The sequence below is a fragment of the Erpetoichthys calabaricus genome, chromosome 17 (assembly GCF_900747795.2).
Source record: "Erpetoichthys calabaricus chromosome 17, fErpCal1.3, whole genome shotgun sequence".
NCBI classification, from domain to species: domain Eukaryota; kingdom Metazoa; phylum Chordata; class Cladistia; order Polypteriformes; family Polypteridae; genus Erpetoichthys; species Erpetoichthys calabaricus.
Window position 1 is genome coordinate 48,191,984 of NC_041410.2, and position 16,515 is coordinate 48,208,498.

Sequence of the window (16,515 nt, forward strand, 5' to 3'; positions counted from 1 at the left end):
TTCGCATGCATAGCCCCATTTGGCTGTTTTAGTTTTTTTCTTTTTCTTTCTTCAGTAATATTTAATCTTCTTAAAGAAAACATATGCATTTTACTTTTTTTGTATCTCTTTAGTAATATTTTAGTGTAAAAGGATAACCAGTATTTAAACCTTTTATGTTACTTTATAAAGTTATTTTACACAGTGTTGAAAAATTAATAAGAAAGCTACATATTTTGGCAGCTGCTGCTTTAATTTTCAATGAAATGAAAAAAGCTCTCCAAGAGAAAACCTCAATGAAGAAGAAACAGTTTGCACTATCTAAAATGGAGAAACCCTCATTTATAAAGGTTTGCTGCAGATGACTTAACTGAAAATAAATGAATAGTTCCTATGTGTATAATACATATTTATCTATTTGACTTATGCCTTTATTCCAGCAACTTGCAACATCTGAGGTACAATTTGTTACATTACTTTTGTTTTTTTGCAGCACAGGCAGGTGAAGTGACTTCCTCAGGGTCACACAGTGGTGTCAGTACCAGGATTTGAACTGACAAGCTCCGGGTTTGCTGAAATATTACTGAAGAAAGAAAAAAACCGAAAACGGGCAAATGGGGCTATGCATACAAATGTCCATCCATCCATTATCCAACCCGCTATATCCTAAATACAGGAGCCAATCCCTGCCAACACAGGGCACAAGGCAGGAAACAAACCCTGGGCAAGGTGCCAGCCCACCGCAGGGCGCACACACCCACACACCAGGGACAATTTAGAATCGCCAATGCACCTAACCTACATGTCTTTGGACTGTGGGAGGAAACCGGAGTACCCGGAGGAAACCCAGACAGACACGGGGAGAACATTCAAACTCCTCGCAGGGAAGCGAACCCGGGTCTCCTAACTGGCACCTTTCACTGCGCCACCATGCTGCCTGCATACAAACTTAAAAGGTTTAAATAAAACAGAAATATATACCTTTATTTTTACTTCCTTAACTTGTGGAGGGTGTATCCTGTAGCAAAGCCCTAACTTTTTTCATGAAAGCCCCTTTCAGTCAATAAGCCTTAAAAACAGGTGTAAAGCTAAACTTGCAGCACCGCTATTCAATTACACTTGCCTAACGCCTCTCCTAAGGGGAGATACTGTGGCATGTGGGCATCAGTCAAAGCACCAATCACAGGCCCGATTAGAAAGCGGGAAGCTGTGATTTGTCGTCTCCCTCCCATGTAACAATCACAGCCCGTGTTACAACGCACGATGTATGTATGTGTATATGTATATATGTATATGTGTGTGTGTATGTATGTGTGTATATGTATGTGTATATATATGTTGATATATTATATATATATATATATATGTTGGTGTGTGTATATATATATATATATATATATATGTATATATATATATATATATATATGTATATATATGTGGATGTGTATATGTATATATATGTGGATGTGTATATGTATATATATGTGGATGTGTACATATGTGTATATATGTATATGTATATATATGTTTACATAACCTCTTTAACACACTACTTCTACCGAAGCGCGGGTATTTTGCTAGGATATATATATAATATACTGTATATCCTCTGTACTGAGCAACAAACAGCATTAAACACAATTCGCATGTTTGGCTTATCATATAATACATGAAAGTATTATAGTTAAAATATGAAAACATGTATGTGGCACACAAATATTGTAGCCTACATTCTGGTATTTTTAGACATTTTTTAATTTGAACATTTGAATATGAAATATTTGTTAATTTGACAACCTTATCATACAAAACAGAATAGTCAACCAGATTGTTGTGAAATCTTCATGAAAACACACAAAATGCAATTTACCAACAAATACTGAGGTGTATATACCAGATATAATAAAGCTTGTGCTGCATTTCCAGATTCACACTTTCCTGGACACCATCGTTTTCACCTTGGCAGAGAGGTATAACAGCCTCAAAGACAACGTGTTTAAACTCAGTTTTTATCCTAGCATTATTAATAATGGACAAAACATCATAATTCTCATGATTAAATATGGTACAATTAAATATATTGATGTATTGTTTTTTCAAAAATAGGTGAGAATTCCACTCTAGTGGTTGCATATTGGGCAATGCAAGGGCAAAACAATTAAATCTGTTCTGGTTTGTTTTAAAATCCCTAGGGCTTAGTGTTTGTACAATTTTATCCCTCTGTGAGAGACTTGGCACGCTGTCCAGATTAGTTCTTGCTTTGCACCTGATGCTGCCAATGTAGGCTCCGACCACTGGGGGCACTGTAACAACAACAACTTTTATTTATATAGCACATTTTCATACAAAAAGTAGCTCAAAGTGCTTTACATAATGAAGAAAAGAAAAATAAAAGACAAAATAAGAAATTAAAATAAGGCAACATTAGTTAACATAGAAAAGGAGTAAGGTCCGATGGCCAGGGTGGACAGAAAAAACAAAAGAAAACTCCAGAAAGTTGGAGAAAAAAATAAAATCTGTAGGGGTTCCAGGCCATGAGACTGCCCAGTCCCCTCTGGGCATTGTACCTAACATAAATGAAATAGTCCTCTTTGTAGTTAGGGTTCTCACGGAGTCACTTGATGCTGGTGGTCATACAGACTTCTGGCTTTTAATCTATCCATCATTTTTGGAACATCATGGTACTTAGAGTAGATGGTAGTGGCGCACCACCACCAAAAGGACACCGGGAAAGGAAACAGAAGAGAGAGTAGGGGTTAGTACAGATTTTAGAGCCACCATGAATAGTTATTATAATGAATTGGATATACAGAGTATCAGGATTAAATTACAGTGAAGTTATGAAAAGGCCATGTTAAAGTAATGTGTTTTCAGCAGTTTTTTAAAATGCTCCACTGTATTAGCATGGCGAATTCCTACTGGCAGGCTATTCCAGATTTTAGGTGCATAACAGCAGAAGGCCGCCTCACCACTTCTTTTAAGTTTTGCTCTTGGAATTCTAAGGAGACACTTGGTTGAGGATCTGAGGTTGCGATTTGGAATATAAGACGTCAGACATTCTGATATATAGGATGGGGCGAGATTATTTAAGGCTTTATAAACCATAATCAAAATTTTAGTCAGTCCTGAATGACACAGGTAACCAGTGTAGTGACATCAAAACTGGAGAGATGTGCTCGGATTTTCTTTTCCTGGTTAGGATTCTAGCAGCTGCGTTCTGCACTAGTTGCAAACGATTTATGCCTTTTTTGGGTAGTCCTGAGAGGAGTGCGTTACAGTAATCTAGACGACTGAAAACAAACGCATGAACTAATTTCTCAGCATCTTTCAATGATATAAGAGGTCTAACTTTTGCTATGTTTCTTAAGTGAAAAAATGCTGTCCTAGTGATCTGATTAATATGCGATTTAAAATTTAGATTACAGTCAACAGTTACCCCGAAGCTTTTTACCTCCGTTTTGACTTTTAATCCTAATGCTTCCAGTTTATTTCTAATAGCCTCATTGTATCCATTATTGCCAATCACTAAGATTTCAGTTTTCTCTTTATTTAACTTGAGAAAGTTACTATTCGTCCATTCTGAAATACAAGTCAGACATTGTGTTAGTGAATCAAGAGATTTGGGGTCATCAGGTGCAATTGATAAATACAGTTGTGTGTCATCAGCATAGCTGTGGTAGCTCACGTTGTGCCCTGAGATAATCTGACCTAATGGGAGCATGTAGATTGAGAAGAGCAGCGGACCCAGGATAGAGCCTTGTGGAACACCATATAGGATATCATGTGTCTTTGAGTTGTAATTACCACAACTAACAAAGAATTTTCTCCCTGCCAGGTAGGATTCAAACCAATTTAAGACACTGCCAGAGAGGCCCACCCACTGACTAAGGCGATTTTTAAGAATATTATGATCAATGGTGTCAAATGCAGCACTCAGATCTAAAAGGATGAGAACAGATAAATGGCCTCTGTCTGCATTTACCCACAAATCATTTACTACTTTAACAAGTGCAGTTTCTGTGCTGTGATTTGTTCTAAAACCTGACTGAAATTTATCAAGAATAGCATGTTTAATAAGGTGCCTTCTCTAGAATTTTACTTAAAAAAAGGCAGGTTAGAGATGGGTCTAAAATTTTCAAGAGCAGAGGGGTCGAGATTATTTTTCTTAAGTAGGGGTTTAACTACAGCAGTCTTAAGACAGTCTGGGAAGACCCCCATATCTAATGATGAATTTACTATGTCAAGAACATTATCAATTAGCACGCCCGATACTTCTTTGAAAAAATTTGTTGGTATTGGGTCAAGGACGCAGATGTAGGGTTTCATTAGAGAAATTATTTTATGTAAATCAGGTAAATCTATCCTAGTGAAAGAGTTCAATTTGTTTATAACGGAATACTGGGTTTTAGGAGGATCCTTAGTGTTGGGGAGATATACTATGTTATTTCTAATATCATTAATTTTTTGATTGAAAAATACAGCAATAGCCTCACAGGTTTTACTTGAAGTACTTAGGATGCATTCCTTTGAGTTACTTGGGTTTAACAGATGATCAATCGTAGAGAATAAGACTCTGGGATTACTAGCATTGTTATTTATAATCTTAGAGAAATAGCAGCGCCTCTCAAGACGGACTGTGTTATTGTATTCTGTTATTTTAACTTTTAATATTTCATAGTGGATAGTTAGTTTAGTCTTCCTCCATTTACGCTCAGCTCTACGGCATGCTCTCTTTAAATCAGACACTCTTTGGGTCTTCCATGGTATAACAATGCTAGAAGATTTTTTAACTGTCTTTTCAGGTGCAACTATGTCAACAGCAGCTCTCACCTTAGTATTAAATCTTTTCACCTTATTATTTACATTATCCTTGCTATTATAGTTGGCACTATAAATGGACTGATTGCTTAGAATGTTTGTAAGTTTTAAAGCTGCTGATGAGTCAAAGAAGCATTTTTTAACAATATGCTTCTCATGAGTGTTTTCTATCATTATTTCTATGTTAAAAAGTAGAAGAAAATGGTCTGATAGACCAATATCAATGACCTGTTTTATATCAACTTTTAGTCCTTTAGTAATCACTAAGTCTAACGTATGACCTGCTTTATGTGTAGGCTGATTAACGAGCTGTCTCAAATCAAAAGAGTCCAGGAGTTTCATAAATTCTTTTACTTTTTGGTCACACTGATTATCTATATGAAAATTAAAGTCGCCGACTACTAAGAGTGTGTCATAGTTCGTAATTAAAATTGACATTAAGTCAGAGAATTCCTCAAAAAAAGACGCGTTGAATTTTGGAGGTCTAAACACGGATAATACTAGAACGTGAGAATCTCCATGGATAACAACGGCGAGATACTCAAAGGACTTGAATTTACCAAAACTGACATCTTTACATTTTAACTGGCTTGAGTAAATGTTTGCCAAGCCACCGCCTTTCTTTCCTTGGCGATCTGCACAAGTAAAACTGTAATTCGGAGGCGCAGATTCGATTAAAACAACTGCGCCATCTGAGCTAAGCCACGTTTCACTTAGTGCAATAAAATCTATTTTTTTTTATCACTAATAAGATCGTTGATAAAAAACGTCTTGTTAGTTAAAGCTCTAATATTTAATAGTGCCATATTTAATGTTTCGGAGGGGCAGAGATGAGTACTATGTACGTTATTGATATCTGGAACAGGAACTAAGTTATTTTTATTAGCGCCATTCTATGTGTATTTTTTGTTTAATCTATAATCTGTTTTTATAGTTTTAATACATTGTTCATCTAAAGTAGTAATTTTAATTAAATTATTGGTGTTTATGCCGTATTGCCTAGATTTTCTACGTGCATTGAGATTGGTAATTACAGTACTTATGTTGTGCACTTTAATGGAAGATTTTATTAAACAATTATCATGTCCTAGCACAGCAGTAGCATTTCGGAAGGGGTTTAGAGCAAAGATAGATAGTCAAGGTAAACGAATTACCTTAGATATGTTTTCGGAGAGGACCCGGGCACCGAAAATGTTCAGATGCAGGCCATCTTGCTTGAAAAAACGCGGTCTTTCCCAAAAGAGGTCCCAGTTGTTGATGAACCCGATGTCTTGATTATGTACTGGATAGCAAATAAATACTGAATTTTCAAAAGTAAATAAAAATGTTTTAGAAGGCAGAGGTTGTAGCAAAAGTGACCATCTTGTCATTCTTGGGATTCATTCATATGTACAGTCTTAACTATGAGGCCGGCTGCAAAGAGAGTTGCTGTGATAGAAATGCTGCTTCATGTATGCCTGGGTATCCTCTCTTCATGGTTAAGATACTTGTTTAAATTTATTATTGATAGCATTTTGCATATTAAAGGGAAACATACTCTTGAGATCCAGTTCATGGGGGTGGATCACATGATGACATGGTGCCACACACTCAACTATTGTGCCTATAAGTATCCTTGTGTATATGGCAGCTGGTAGATTATTGGATGCCCTTATAGATGCATTTTTTTGTACTTCAGCAGAGAATATTAAACCATTTATAGAAATCTTTGACACCCTTTTGCTTGAAATGCTCCCAAACTGAGCTATACTTAGTATGCATGTGTAGTGTAAATACTGTCCTTGTGTCTATTTCAATGAACAACATGTCTCAAAACAAGTCTACATGAGGCATTCCAGTGCAATAAGCCATTTAAATGTCACTGTATGTGTATAATATAAAATTTCCTCTTCGTATATTGTGTCATTTGTATTTCTATTTTAACATTTGATTTCCTTGGATGTCATTTTATCCATACTATATAATTTCAGTAATACATAAATGCCTTTTTTATTTTTACAAGTAGTTATTTTTTCTTTGTTTTCTCAGGGTATAAAGCCCATTTGAGTATGAGTTAACAATGAAGCGACGGTCAGATGAACAGGATCCTGTCTTTTCATCGCAACAGCGGCGTCTGACAAGTAATACAGAAGGATTTCAGCACCGAGTTTTGGCACCAGCGCCAGCTTTGTACGAAGCTGTCACAGAAAACATGCAACCCACTACTGGCATTCAATATTCTGTTCCTCAAGGTTACCAGGTACGTTCTATGAAAGTATATGACATGACCATTAGTTACTGTATAAAATAGAAATAATACATATTTATGAATTTTGTTCAGTTTTTGCATCGATCAGTTAGCTTTCTATAGTTGTTATGATTGATGAATATAGTCTTCAGTATATGCTTCACGAGTTGACAGAATTGATGAGGGGTTTTGGGATAAGTTGATGGAGGTGATTTCTGGGGTGTCTTAGGGGAAGGTTGTTGTAATATGTGGTGAATTGAATGGTCATGTTGGAGAGAGTAGTGGTGACTTTGAGGGAGTGTATGGGGGTTTTACCTTCAGCACCTGGAATGTTGGGAGTAATGGGATTCTGGATTTGATTTTGCAGTGGAAATTGTTCTGTGCACACCAAGTTTAAGAAGGAAAAGTTGGTATCATATAAATTTGGTAGTGCAAGGATTATGATAGACTATTTGTGAGTGAGGAAAGTTGATAGAGATACGGTGAAAAACATGAAGACGAACCTTGGAAAAAGTTGTAAAGCACAGCTTTGCTTGCTGGTAGAAGTTCTTTTGGTTAGATGCTTGAAGAAAAGTAATAAGTATGTACCAAGACTAAAGATGTAGACATTGAAGAAAAATGGTTAAACCCTATATCACCTTTTGTGTCATATATGTTACATGATGATTCTTAGATCTATGCAACATTAATATACTCAAAATGCTCCTGAAAAGCCTGTTGTAAATAAGCAGATACATGTCTTCTTCCATCTGTTGGAATATCTGTGCATTACAGGCAAAAGGTGGCATTTAAATTCTATTTTGTAAATTGTTGCCTCAAGTTGAAGACAAAGACAAACATTTTAGGGGAACCTTTGCTCTGTTTGAAAAGGTTAACAGGTGGAATAATATTTATGTTGTTGCAGATGAAGGTTTAGTGGCTTGAAACAACTTATAATAAACACTTATGTTATACAAGAATTTATATGATGTAATATGAATTGTATTTACAACAATGCAAAATAAAGTTTTGGTTATTAAATTACAGACTGAAATATCAGTTTAGGATATACTGTATATAGAGAGGAACTTGAAACATTTATATGCATTTTCTATCAATGCAACCTGTTTTTGATAATCAGTTGAATGTTGCAGTAAAACAATGCCTTGGTTTTTTAATTTGTATGTTATATTGATCAATTCAGAGAACAAATTCAGAGTATACAATAATTTTAATTTGGTGTGTAATTTTAGCATGCAAGAATTTAAGGCATTGAAGATACCTTGCACTTGATTATATATGGCAATTCAAGTGACATGTTACAGATAGGGGAAGATGATGAGGAATGAACTCCTAATGCAAGATGAAAGTGTAGACAAGATGAGCACAGAAGTAGAGGGCCCAAAAACCCCAAATGAGTCAGCAATGGGTTTAGTGAAAAGGAAGGAGTGCAGATGGATTAAAGTGGAGTTTAATCCTCCAGCCGTTTTATGAATGTGTTGATGAAGCCTCAGAACATAAGTCAGACTGTACACCACACACTTATTTCAAGCATTTGTTACTGATAAAATGCTATGTGAAATTGTAGAACAAACAATCTTGTATAGTGTACAGATCAATAATTTGCTATAAATGCCTTGTGAATCAAAAATGATACAGAAATATAATATATGCATTTTTTTCAATTTTAGTTTGAGAAAAGGTTCAATAAACACTTCAGTTTTAAAAAAAGATTTTTTTGGCTATTTTATATGTGATGCTTTAATGTAAATCTGCTAAAAAAAACTGGTTGCAACAGCAAGTAAGATCATGTGTAAAAGGCAATGGAAAGTGATAAAAAAAATGTCTAGTTGAAAACGAAAATGTCTGTGGTTGGACAAAGTGAACAATGATATGAAAGGAAACATGGTGGTTGAATGCTGAGGTAGCAGTCATAATTGAGGAAAAGAGGAGATGATTAGCGCAATACAAAAGTAGATAGTGACAGGTCAATCTGAAAGAAAGCAAACTGGTATGCTAGAAAAGCTGGGGTCCAAGAAGATAAGAGCCAGAAGTTTTTAAGTGAATGAGCTAGAAAATCTAGAAAATAGAAATTTGTTTGGGATCCTAAAGCAGATGTCAAAAGAAATACAAGATGCAGTAGATGTGAATCATTTGAAAAATGCTGAAAGGAAAGTCAAGATTGAAAGTAACAGGGTAAGGTGAACCTGCAAGAAACGCACAGGGACTTCGCTAAATGAGAAGAATGAATAGGATAATGATATTTCCTCACAAAGAACATTAGAACTGAGCTCTTTTTTGAAAGAGGTGTTTATGAAAGTAAAAAAAAAGATGAAGACAGGTAAAGCAAGGAGTACAACCTGAATGGTGTTGAAAGCACTGAAGGCAGCAGAAAGTCTTGGAATTGAATGTTTGACAGACCTGTGCAATGCTGATGCAGTAATTATAAATTTATATATCCACAATAGAGCTATTTTTCCAGAATGCACAGAAGTTCAGCTGTGTGCGCAATATTCTATGTACAGATAGAGGTTCAGATGCAGCCATGATAGCAAGAATTAGAGATGTGATGAAAAAGTTTTAGGTTTGTTTTCCACTCTTACTTTGAAAGGAGCCTCTCTGGTATTTAATGCAAAAGTTTATGAAAGCTCTTTGAGGAGTACTATACTTTATGGCAGTGAGACATGGCTAATAAGAGCTGAACATGGGAAGAACTGAGATGAAAATGATCATATGGATATGTGCAGTGTCCTAGTGTGAGAGGAAAATGATTTCTGAGTTTAGAGAAAGACTTGGTGAGGAGGGCAGTAGGTGTTGCGCTAATGAGTAACAGACTGAGGTGGTTTGGACAGGTGGAGTGAAATGCAGAGGATGATGAACTGAACTTATGCGTGTAAATGGAGGTGGGGGGTATGACTAAGAAGGTGGGTAAAGAAGTTTATGATGGTGGAACCTGATGGTATGAAATAATTGGGTCTCGCCAGAAAGGATGCCCAGAGCTGGGAAGATTGGGCAGATGACTGAACTTGGTACATAGACAGTGAAAATTAAACTGCTGCAGCTGATGATGAACGTAACATTGGCAAAAAGTGAGAAGACAGTTATCATATTTTTACAGTTAAGTATTTACTGAGCTTTACTGTATTTTTCAGGTTGTGATACTGTTGTTACAAAAATCAGGAGTTGTGTACAGTTTTTCCTGAGTTTCATTGTTAAGATAGAATTCATTTTGCTCTAGATGTGCTCCTTCTCTTGTCATGTCAGAGCACCGGGACTTTGCAAAGTATGGCTAGCCTCACTTCCAGAGACACAATGATAGGGGACGGTCTAGGGGGTGGAGAGAATGCTATTTCTATTTTTTCCCTTATACCCCAATAACCAGTAGTGACAACATAACAATATGCTTCATAGCTGTATCACTTGGCAATAATATGAAATCTATGTCAAAGTTATCATATGGACAATTTACTACCTTAACCTAAAACTACAAAATGTCAACAAAAATTCAGAAGAAATATTTCCATGACCAAATAGTGAACTTTGTGAGCTGGAATGTCAATGGTCTTAGTCATGAATTAAAGAGAAAGAAAGTACTCTCGCACTTAACAAGTCTATTTTTTATAGGAGACTCGCTTATTAACTTCTTTAGGGCTGATTTTTTTTTTGTTTCTTTTCTCCCAGGGCTGAATATTTTTCCAAAAACTAACATTTTTTAAAAAAGAACACAAAGCAATTGTTTAACATATCAAATCAACAAAAAATATTTACTTTTGACAAATGTTACTGTCTTGCATGTTGTATGAGCCTGCATACTCTATGATTTCACATACATATCACATACATTTTACACAACAAAGTCCTGCAAAGTCTGATTTCGCTCAAAGCAGCCAATTTCAGTCATTGCCACATTGCACTCCTTACAATATGTGTTGCTTTGGTGCCTACTTTTCAATTGTCTGTTGCTGCACTTTCTCACATATATTGTTAGTGTGTACTGTAGAGAGACATGTCACCCGTTTGCCATCGTGCCATACCACTGCCACCAAGTTTTCTGCCCACATGAAAACCGTATTGTCACCTCTTTTCATCTTCAGCCTGTCTGGCTTCAACTGTGAAGCCATGTGTCTCCTGTTCACCCTCACTGTGCCACAAGCTCAAATTCCTCTGCTCTGTAGCTCCATGAACAATTCTGGGCATGTATAAAAATTGTCCAAATGTACACAACATGACCCAAATGTTCATAGCCCTGAAGCAGCTCCAGCACAACCTGACTTATCAAGGGACAGTTCTCTCTTTGAAAGAAATACTTTCCTGTATATGTAATTACTTTCAGGCAGAAACCAGTGTTTGCTTCTGCTAGTACAAAATCCTTTATGCCATACTTTGTGGGCTTGTCTGGCATATATTTGCAGAAAAAAAGGCGTCCCTTTTATTTTATCATAGATTCATGCACAGACAAATCACAGCCAGGCTGATAAAATTTTTCTATGTTGGTTCCACAATGTCAAGCAGGGGTTAAACTTTATGCATGGCGTTATAGCCTGGCTCACCCCATGGGATTTGCTTCTGTTTATTACAGAAGTGAATAAAACTTTGCGGCATCACGTACCTATCATCACGCTGCATAACCTGCCCAAAGCCACCAGGGGTCAAAGCACGTTTGGACCAATGCTCCCTGAAGTTATATCACCAGTTCTGTCCCATCTCTATTTGTAATGCCACAGCGCGCTTCCTCTCGTCTTTTGTTGTGGGTTTCCACTTTGAAAAATGAGAATGCGATGCAAGCGTAGCCCGCAATTCAAAAAATTTCTCTGCCTACCTGTTTGTCTCGTCTGACAGTAGCTGAAAAGCAGCATCAGGAGAGAGCAGCCTGAAGTAGTTCAGCAGCTGGTGATCTGTCGTGTCCAACAGCAAGCCATGCCTTTTGAAGTCCGGTAGCCAGTTCGGCTCCCACGGATCAGTGTCTGTGTATTCCTCCCACGCGAACCTTGCCGTAGATGCATCGGCTGCGCGAATGCGCTCAGCTGGCAGCGGATCAGCTGGCGCGGCATCGGCTGGTGTCCGATCAGCTGATGCCGGCTTCTCACTCTCTTGCTTGATCTCCTGATCACTGTCAATAAAATCCGATTCTGAAAAATCAGAGTCCAACTCCGCGATAATGCGCAAACCATTGTCTGCCGAGTGTTTTCTTTTCTGCACTCGCTTCGCTCCCTTGTGACATGTCGATGCCATCTTGCCATTGTTTACATTTCGCAACTCACGCACACGCAAGGATTAGTTGCCGAGTCAACGAGTCTAGCATTCCTCCAAGCACAGAGGGAATGCCTGTGACGTGACAGTGAGTTTTGTCGCCATTAACAGCTGATTGTCGCCCTCTATCCCTGGATGTCGACTTTTGTCGACATTTGCCCTCAACCCCTCCTGTCGACATCCTAGCCCTAAAAGAGTTAAGCAAGAACCAGTTTCGGTTTCAAAGAGAATGGTCTAGCCAAATTTTTCACTCTAGCTATACAAATAAAACCAGAGTTGCTGGAATCTATGTACACAGAACTCCCATTTGTAGTGCCAGTTGCAATATCTGATTCTGAAGGTCGATATGTCATGATGACGGGCAAATATCTAATACTCAAATGGTTTTGATTAATATATGTGCAGTTGACTTGGATGATAATGCTTTCTTCCAAAATGTGTTTGCTTCTATCCATAATGTAAACACAAAATTACAATGGCCATAGACTTCAATTGTATTTTAAATCCAGACCTGGATAGATTCTCAGATACAATGGAAATAACATCTAATACTGCAAAGATAATTACACAGTTTGTAATGGATCATAACTTATCTGACTCATGGAGGATCTTAAATCCTAACCTAAGTGCATACTCCTGCTTCTCACCCATACATCATTGTTACTGAAGAATTATTTTCTCTTAGACAATAAGTTTTTACCCACTATCAAATCTTGTAAGTATGACACTATCATTATCTCTGATCATGGTGCTTAAATTACAGCATTCTACACACTCTTTTTGTAGCTGGCATCTTCAACCCCTGTCATTAGCTGATGAAAACTGTACAGAATTCATATCCAAGCAAATTGATTATTTTCTTGAGACTGAAGGGCGATATGTCATGGGGACGGTCATTCCTGAATGCATCCTCGGAGGTCTCAGCAGGTATACTCTGGGAAACTCTGAAGACATTTTTAAGAGGACAGATTATTTGATATCTTTCTTACAAAAATAAATGAAACCAAGAACGTGTCTGAGTTGATCAGCGAAATTACCAGAATAAATCTAGAATACGGTGGGTATCCAGATGAGGCACTCTAGTTTAACCTCTTTACTATAGAAACAGAACATCCATCCATCCATCCATCCATTTTCCAACCCGCTGAATCCGAACACAGGGTCACGGGGGTCTGCTGGAGCCAATCCCAGCCAACACAGGGCACAAGGCAGGGAACCAATCCCGGGCAGGGTGCCAACCCACCGCAGAGAAACAGAACAGCTTATTTTTAAATCATGACATCATTATTATGAACACGGAGAAAAGGCCTGTTAGATCTTAGCCCAACAAATCCACAAGCAGGAAGTCCGTAATCCAATAAGGGCAATTAACAACACAGACGGAGATAAAATTATTGACCATAAAAATATAGAGTACTATAAGTCCTTATATTCTACTCAGTTTAAAGATGATGAGACACCATCTAATGAGTTCCTTGTTTCATTTGAGATACCACACCTAGATAGTCTTAAGTTCTGTTTAACTAAATAAACCTCTGACACTTTCAGAATTACTAGATGCTATAAGCTCACTTCAAAGTGGGAAAGCAGCTGGCCCTGTTAGCTCCATTATTATTAGCAACATTTATAGAAGCTAAAGGACAAAAACATTCTACCTCAAACTTTTCTCCAAGCATTAATTGTCATCTTTCCTAAGAAGAACAAGGATCCTATTACAACGTGCATCATATAGACCAATCTCTCTGCTGAATAATAATGTTAAGATACTCTCCAAAATTCTAACCAGAAGGATTGAGAAAGTGCTTCCTTATGTAATATCACAAGACCAGCAGGATTTATTAAAGGCAGACACTTCTAATGTTCAGTGTCAGATATATATATATATATATATATATATAAAGGGTGAATATACAGTAATCCCTCCTCCATCGCGGGGGTTGCGTTCCAGAGCCACCCGCGAAATAAGAAAATCGGTGAAGTAGAAACCATATGTTTATATGGTTATTTTTGTTATGGTTATTTTTGTATATTTTGAGTCCTTATAAACTCTCCCACATGGTTTATAAATATTCCCCGTACAGTTATACAGCATAAACCCTTTATATTCTCTTAGTTATTAGGTAAGATTCATTGAAATTATGTATGTAAACACAGTTTATATACTACTCACAAACATATGTATCGTATATCATTGAGGAGTTTTATTTAATACGTAATACAGTTTTAAACATATTGTAATTGAGTAGGTAATATAAAAATACGTGAAAAATCTATAACATGTAAATGCTATACATAAAACCAAAATGTTATTTTAAAGATATTGTAGAGCGTCTCCGATACCACATTTGTTACAGCCACATACGATAGACAGGCCACCGGCAATAACTACCAACAATGCAAGGAAAAAATTGTATAAAATGTGTGCACAGTTACAATAAACGTACATACATGTACTAAGTACGTAGAAAAATAGTTTTGGGTACTCACCAACTTGTCAGATAACGATGACATTTACTGCACTGTCACAGCTGTTCTAAAGGAGCCTCTTCAGGCGATTGTGTAGCACCGCCGTAGTCTTCTTCCACTGAAGGCGTACTAGGCAGTGTTTTGTGTGATTGTAAGGAATATCGTGATGGGCAGTTGCTGGCGCTGCTTTTCCATTTGTGTAAAGAGGTTCCTATACACTTCCGTGGCGCTGTCAAGAGCATTTTTAAATTGCAAAGAACGAACCATTTGCAGGTCCCATTCTTCAACTGATGTCTGGAGATCTTTTGCCATTCGTAGAATGGTCGCGAGATGCTCGAGAGTTAGCACAGCACCCAGGAGCTTAACCGCGTGCTCTGATTGGGTAGCTTCTCAGCCATCCGCCAATAGCGTCCATTGTTTGAATTCAAATGCGTCCCTTGTTTGAATTCAAATGGGCAAATCAACTGAGGAAGCACACGTACTGTAGACCGCAGACGTCCGCGAAGCAGTGAAAAATCTGCGATATATATTCACATATGCTTACATTTAAAATCCGCGATGGAGTGAAGCCGCGAAAGACGAAGCGTGATATAGCGAGGGATCACTGTATCATATTAAACAAACACCCCAGAGATCTTATTATCTTTTGATGCAGAAAAAGCATTTGATATGTTTGAATGTGACTATCTATTCACCACATTGCACAAATTTGGTTTATGCCCAAACATATGTGAATGGATCAATCTACTTTATACTAGTCCAGAAGCCTCAGTTCATATTAACAACATTATTTCAGATACTCAACAATACCCTTATCACCTTTGCAATTGCCATTGAACTGTTGGCCTTTTACTTTTGAAATGCATCAGAGGTAAAAGGGATTTTCAGAGAAGGACTTGACTTGACTTCACTAGATGCAGATTATATGGTACTGTATATATCGGACCCACAAAATTCTGTACCAGCTGTCCAAAAAGCATTAGCAGATTTTCAAAAGTTATTTAGACTTAAAATCAATTTGAATAAAAACACGCTCTTTCCAGTGAATTCTCTAGCACATATCGGACTGGACACCTTCCCATTTATCTTAGCAGATCAGTTTAAATATTTATGGGTAAATATTACAAGTAAATATAAAGCTCTTTTTCAACAAAATTTTGCTGTCTGCATGGACAAAATTAAACAAGGAGTGACTAGATGGTCTACCCTCCACCTTACGTTAGCATGGAGAATAAACATAGTTAATATGGCCATCCAAGCTAAATGCTGCTGTTTGTATTTCAAAGCATCCCCATATACATTAACAAAGCATTTTTAAGACATTAGACTCAATCATAACTTCATTTATTTGGAATTTGAAACATCTTCGCATCCAAAGAGAGACTCTACAACGACCTAAAGCAGAAGGGGCCATGGAACTACCCAACTTTCAATTTTATTACTGGGGGGCAAATATACAAGCTATGAAGACCTGGATATGGACACAAATTAATGAATATCCACAAGCCTGGTCTGCAATAGAAATACAATCTTGCAGTAATTCTTTATATTCCTTGCTCTGTGCCCCATTTAATACAAATTTACCGTCATTACACTAAAAATGCAATTACCCTTTATTCTCTTAGAATACGGAACCAATGTAGGAAGCACTTTAAGACCGAAAAGCTTTTATTTGTTGTACCTTTGCATAACAACCACCCTTTTCCACCCTCTCCAACATGTACACTATTCAATGTCTGGAAAATGTCCAGGATTAAAACACTTACAGAATTGTACATAGGTAATTGTTTGTAGGA

At 37.1% G+C, this 16,515-nt stretch overlaps 2 protein-coding genes across 4 annotated transcripts in view; one reads left to right on the top strand and one right to left on the bottom strand.

Annotated features, from left to right (window-relative positions):
* Positions 1-16,515, bottom strand: part of ubl7a (ubiquitin-like 7a (bone marrow stromal cell-derived)) — a 1,205,533-nt gene that overhangs the window by 1,059,367 nt on the left and 129,651 nt on the right. The window lies entirely within an intron of this gene.
* sin3aa (SIN3 transcription regulator family member Aa) overlaps positions 1-16,515 on the top strand; it is a 131,320-nt gene that overhangs the window by 38,022 nt on the left and 76,783 nt on the right. For all 3 annotated transcript variants that reach the window (XM_051920791.1, XM_051920792.1, XM_028823851.2), the window contains one exon: positions 6,826-7,036. In XM_051920791.1, the coding sequence (XP_051776751.1) occupies positions 6,857-7,036 (180 nt within the window). In that variant the 5' untranslated portion in view covers positions 6,826-6,856. The remainder of the gene's footprint in view (positions 1-6,825; positions 7,037-16,515) is intronic.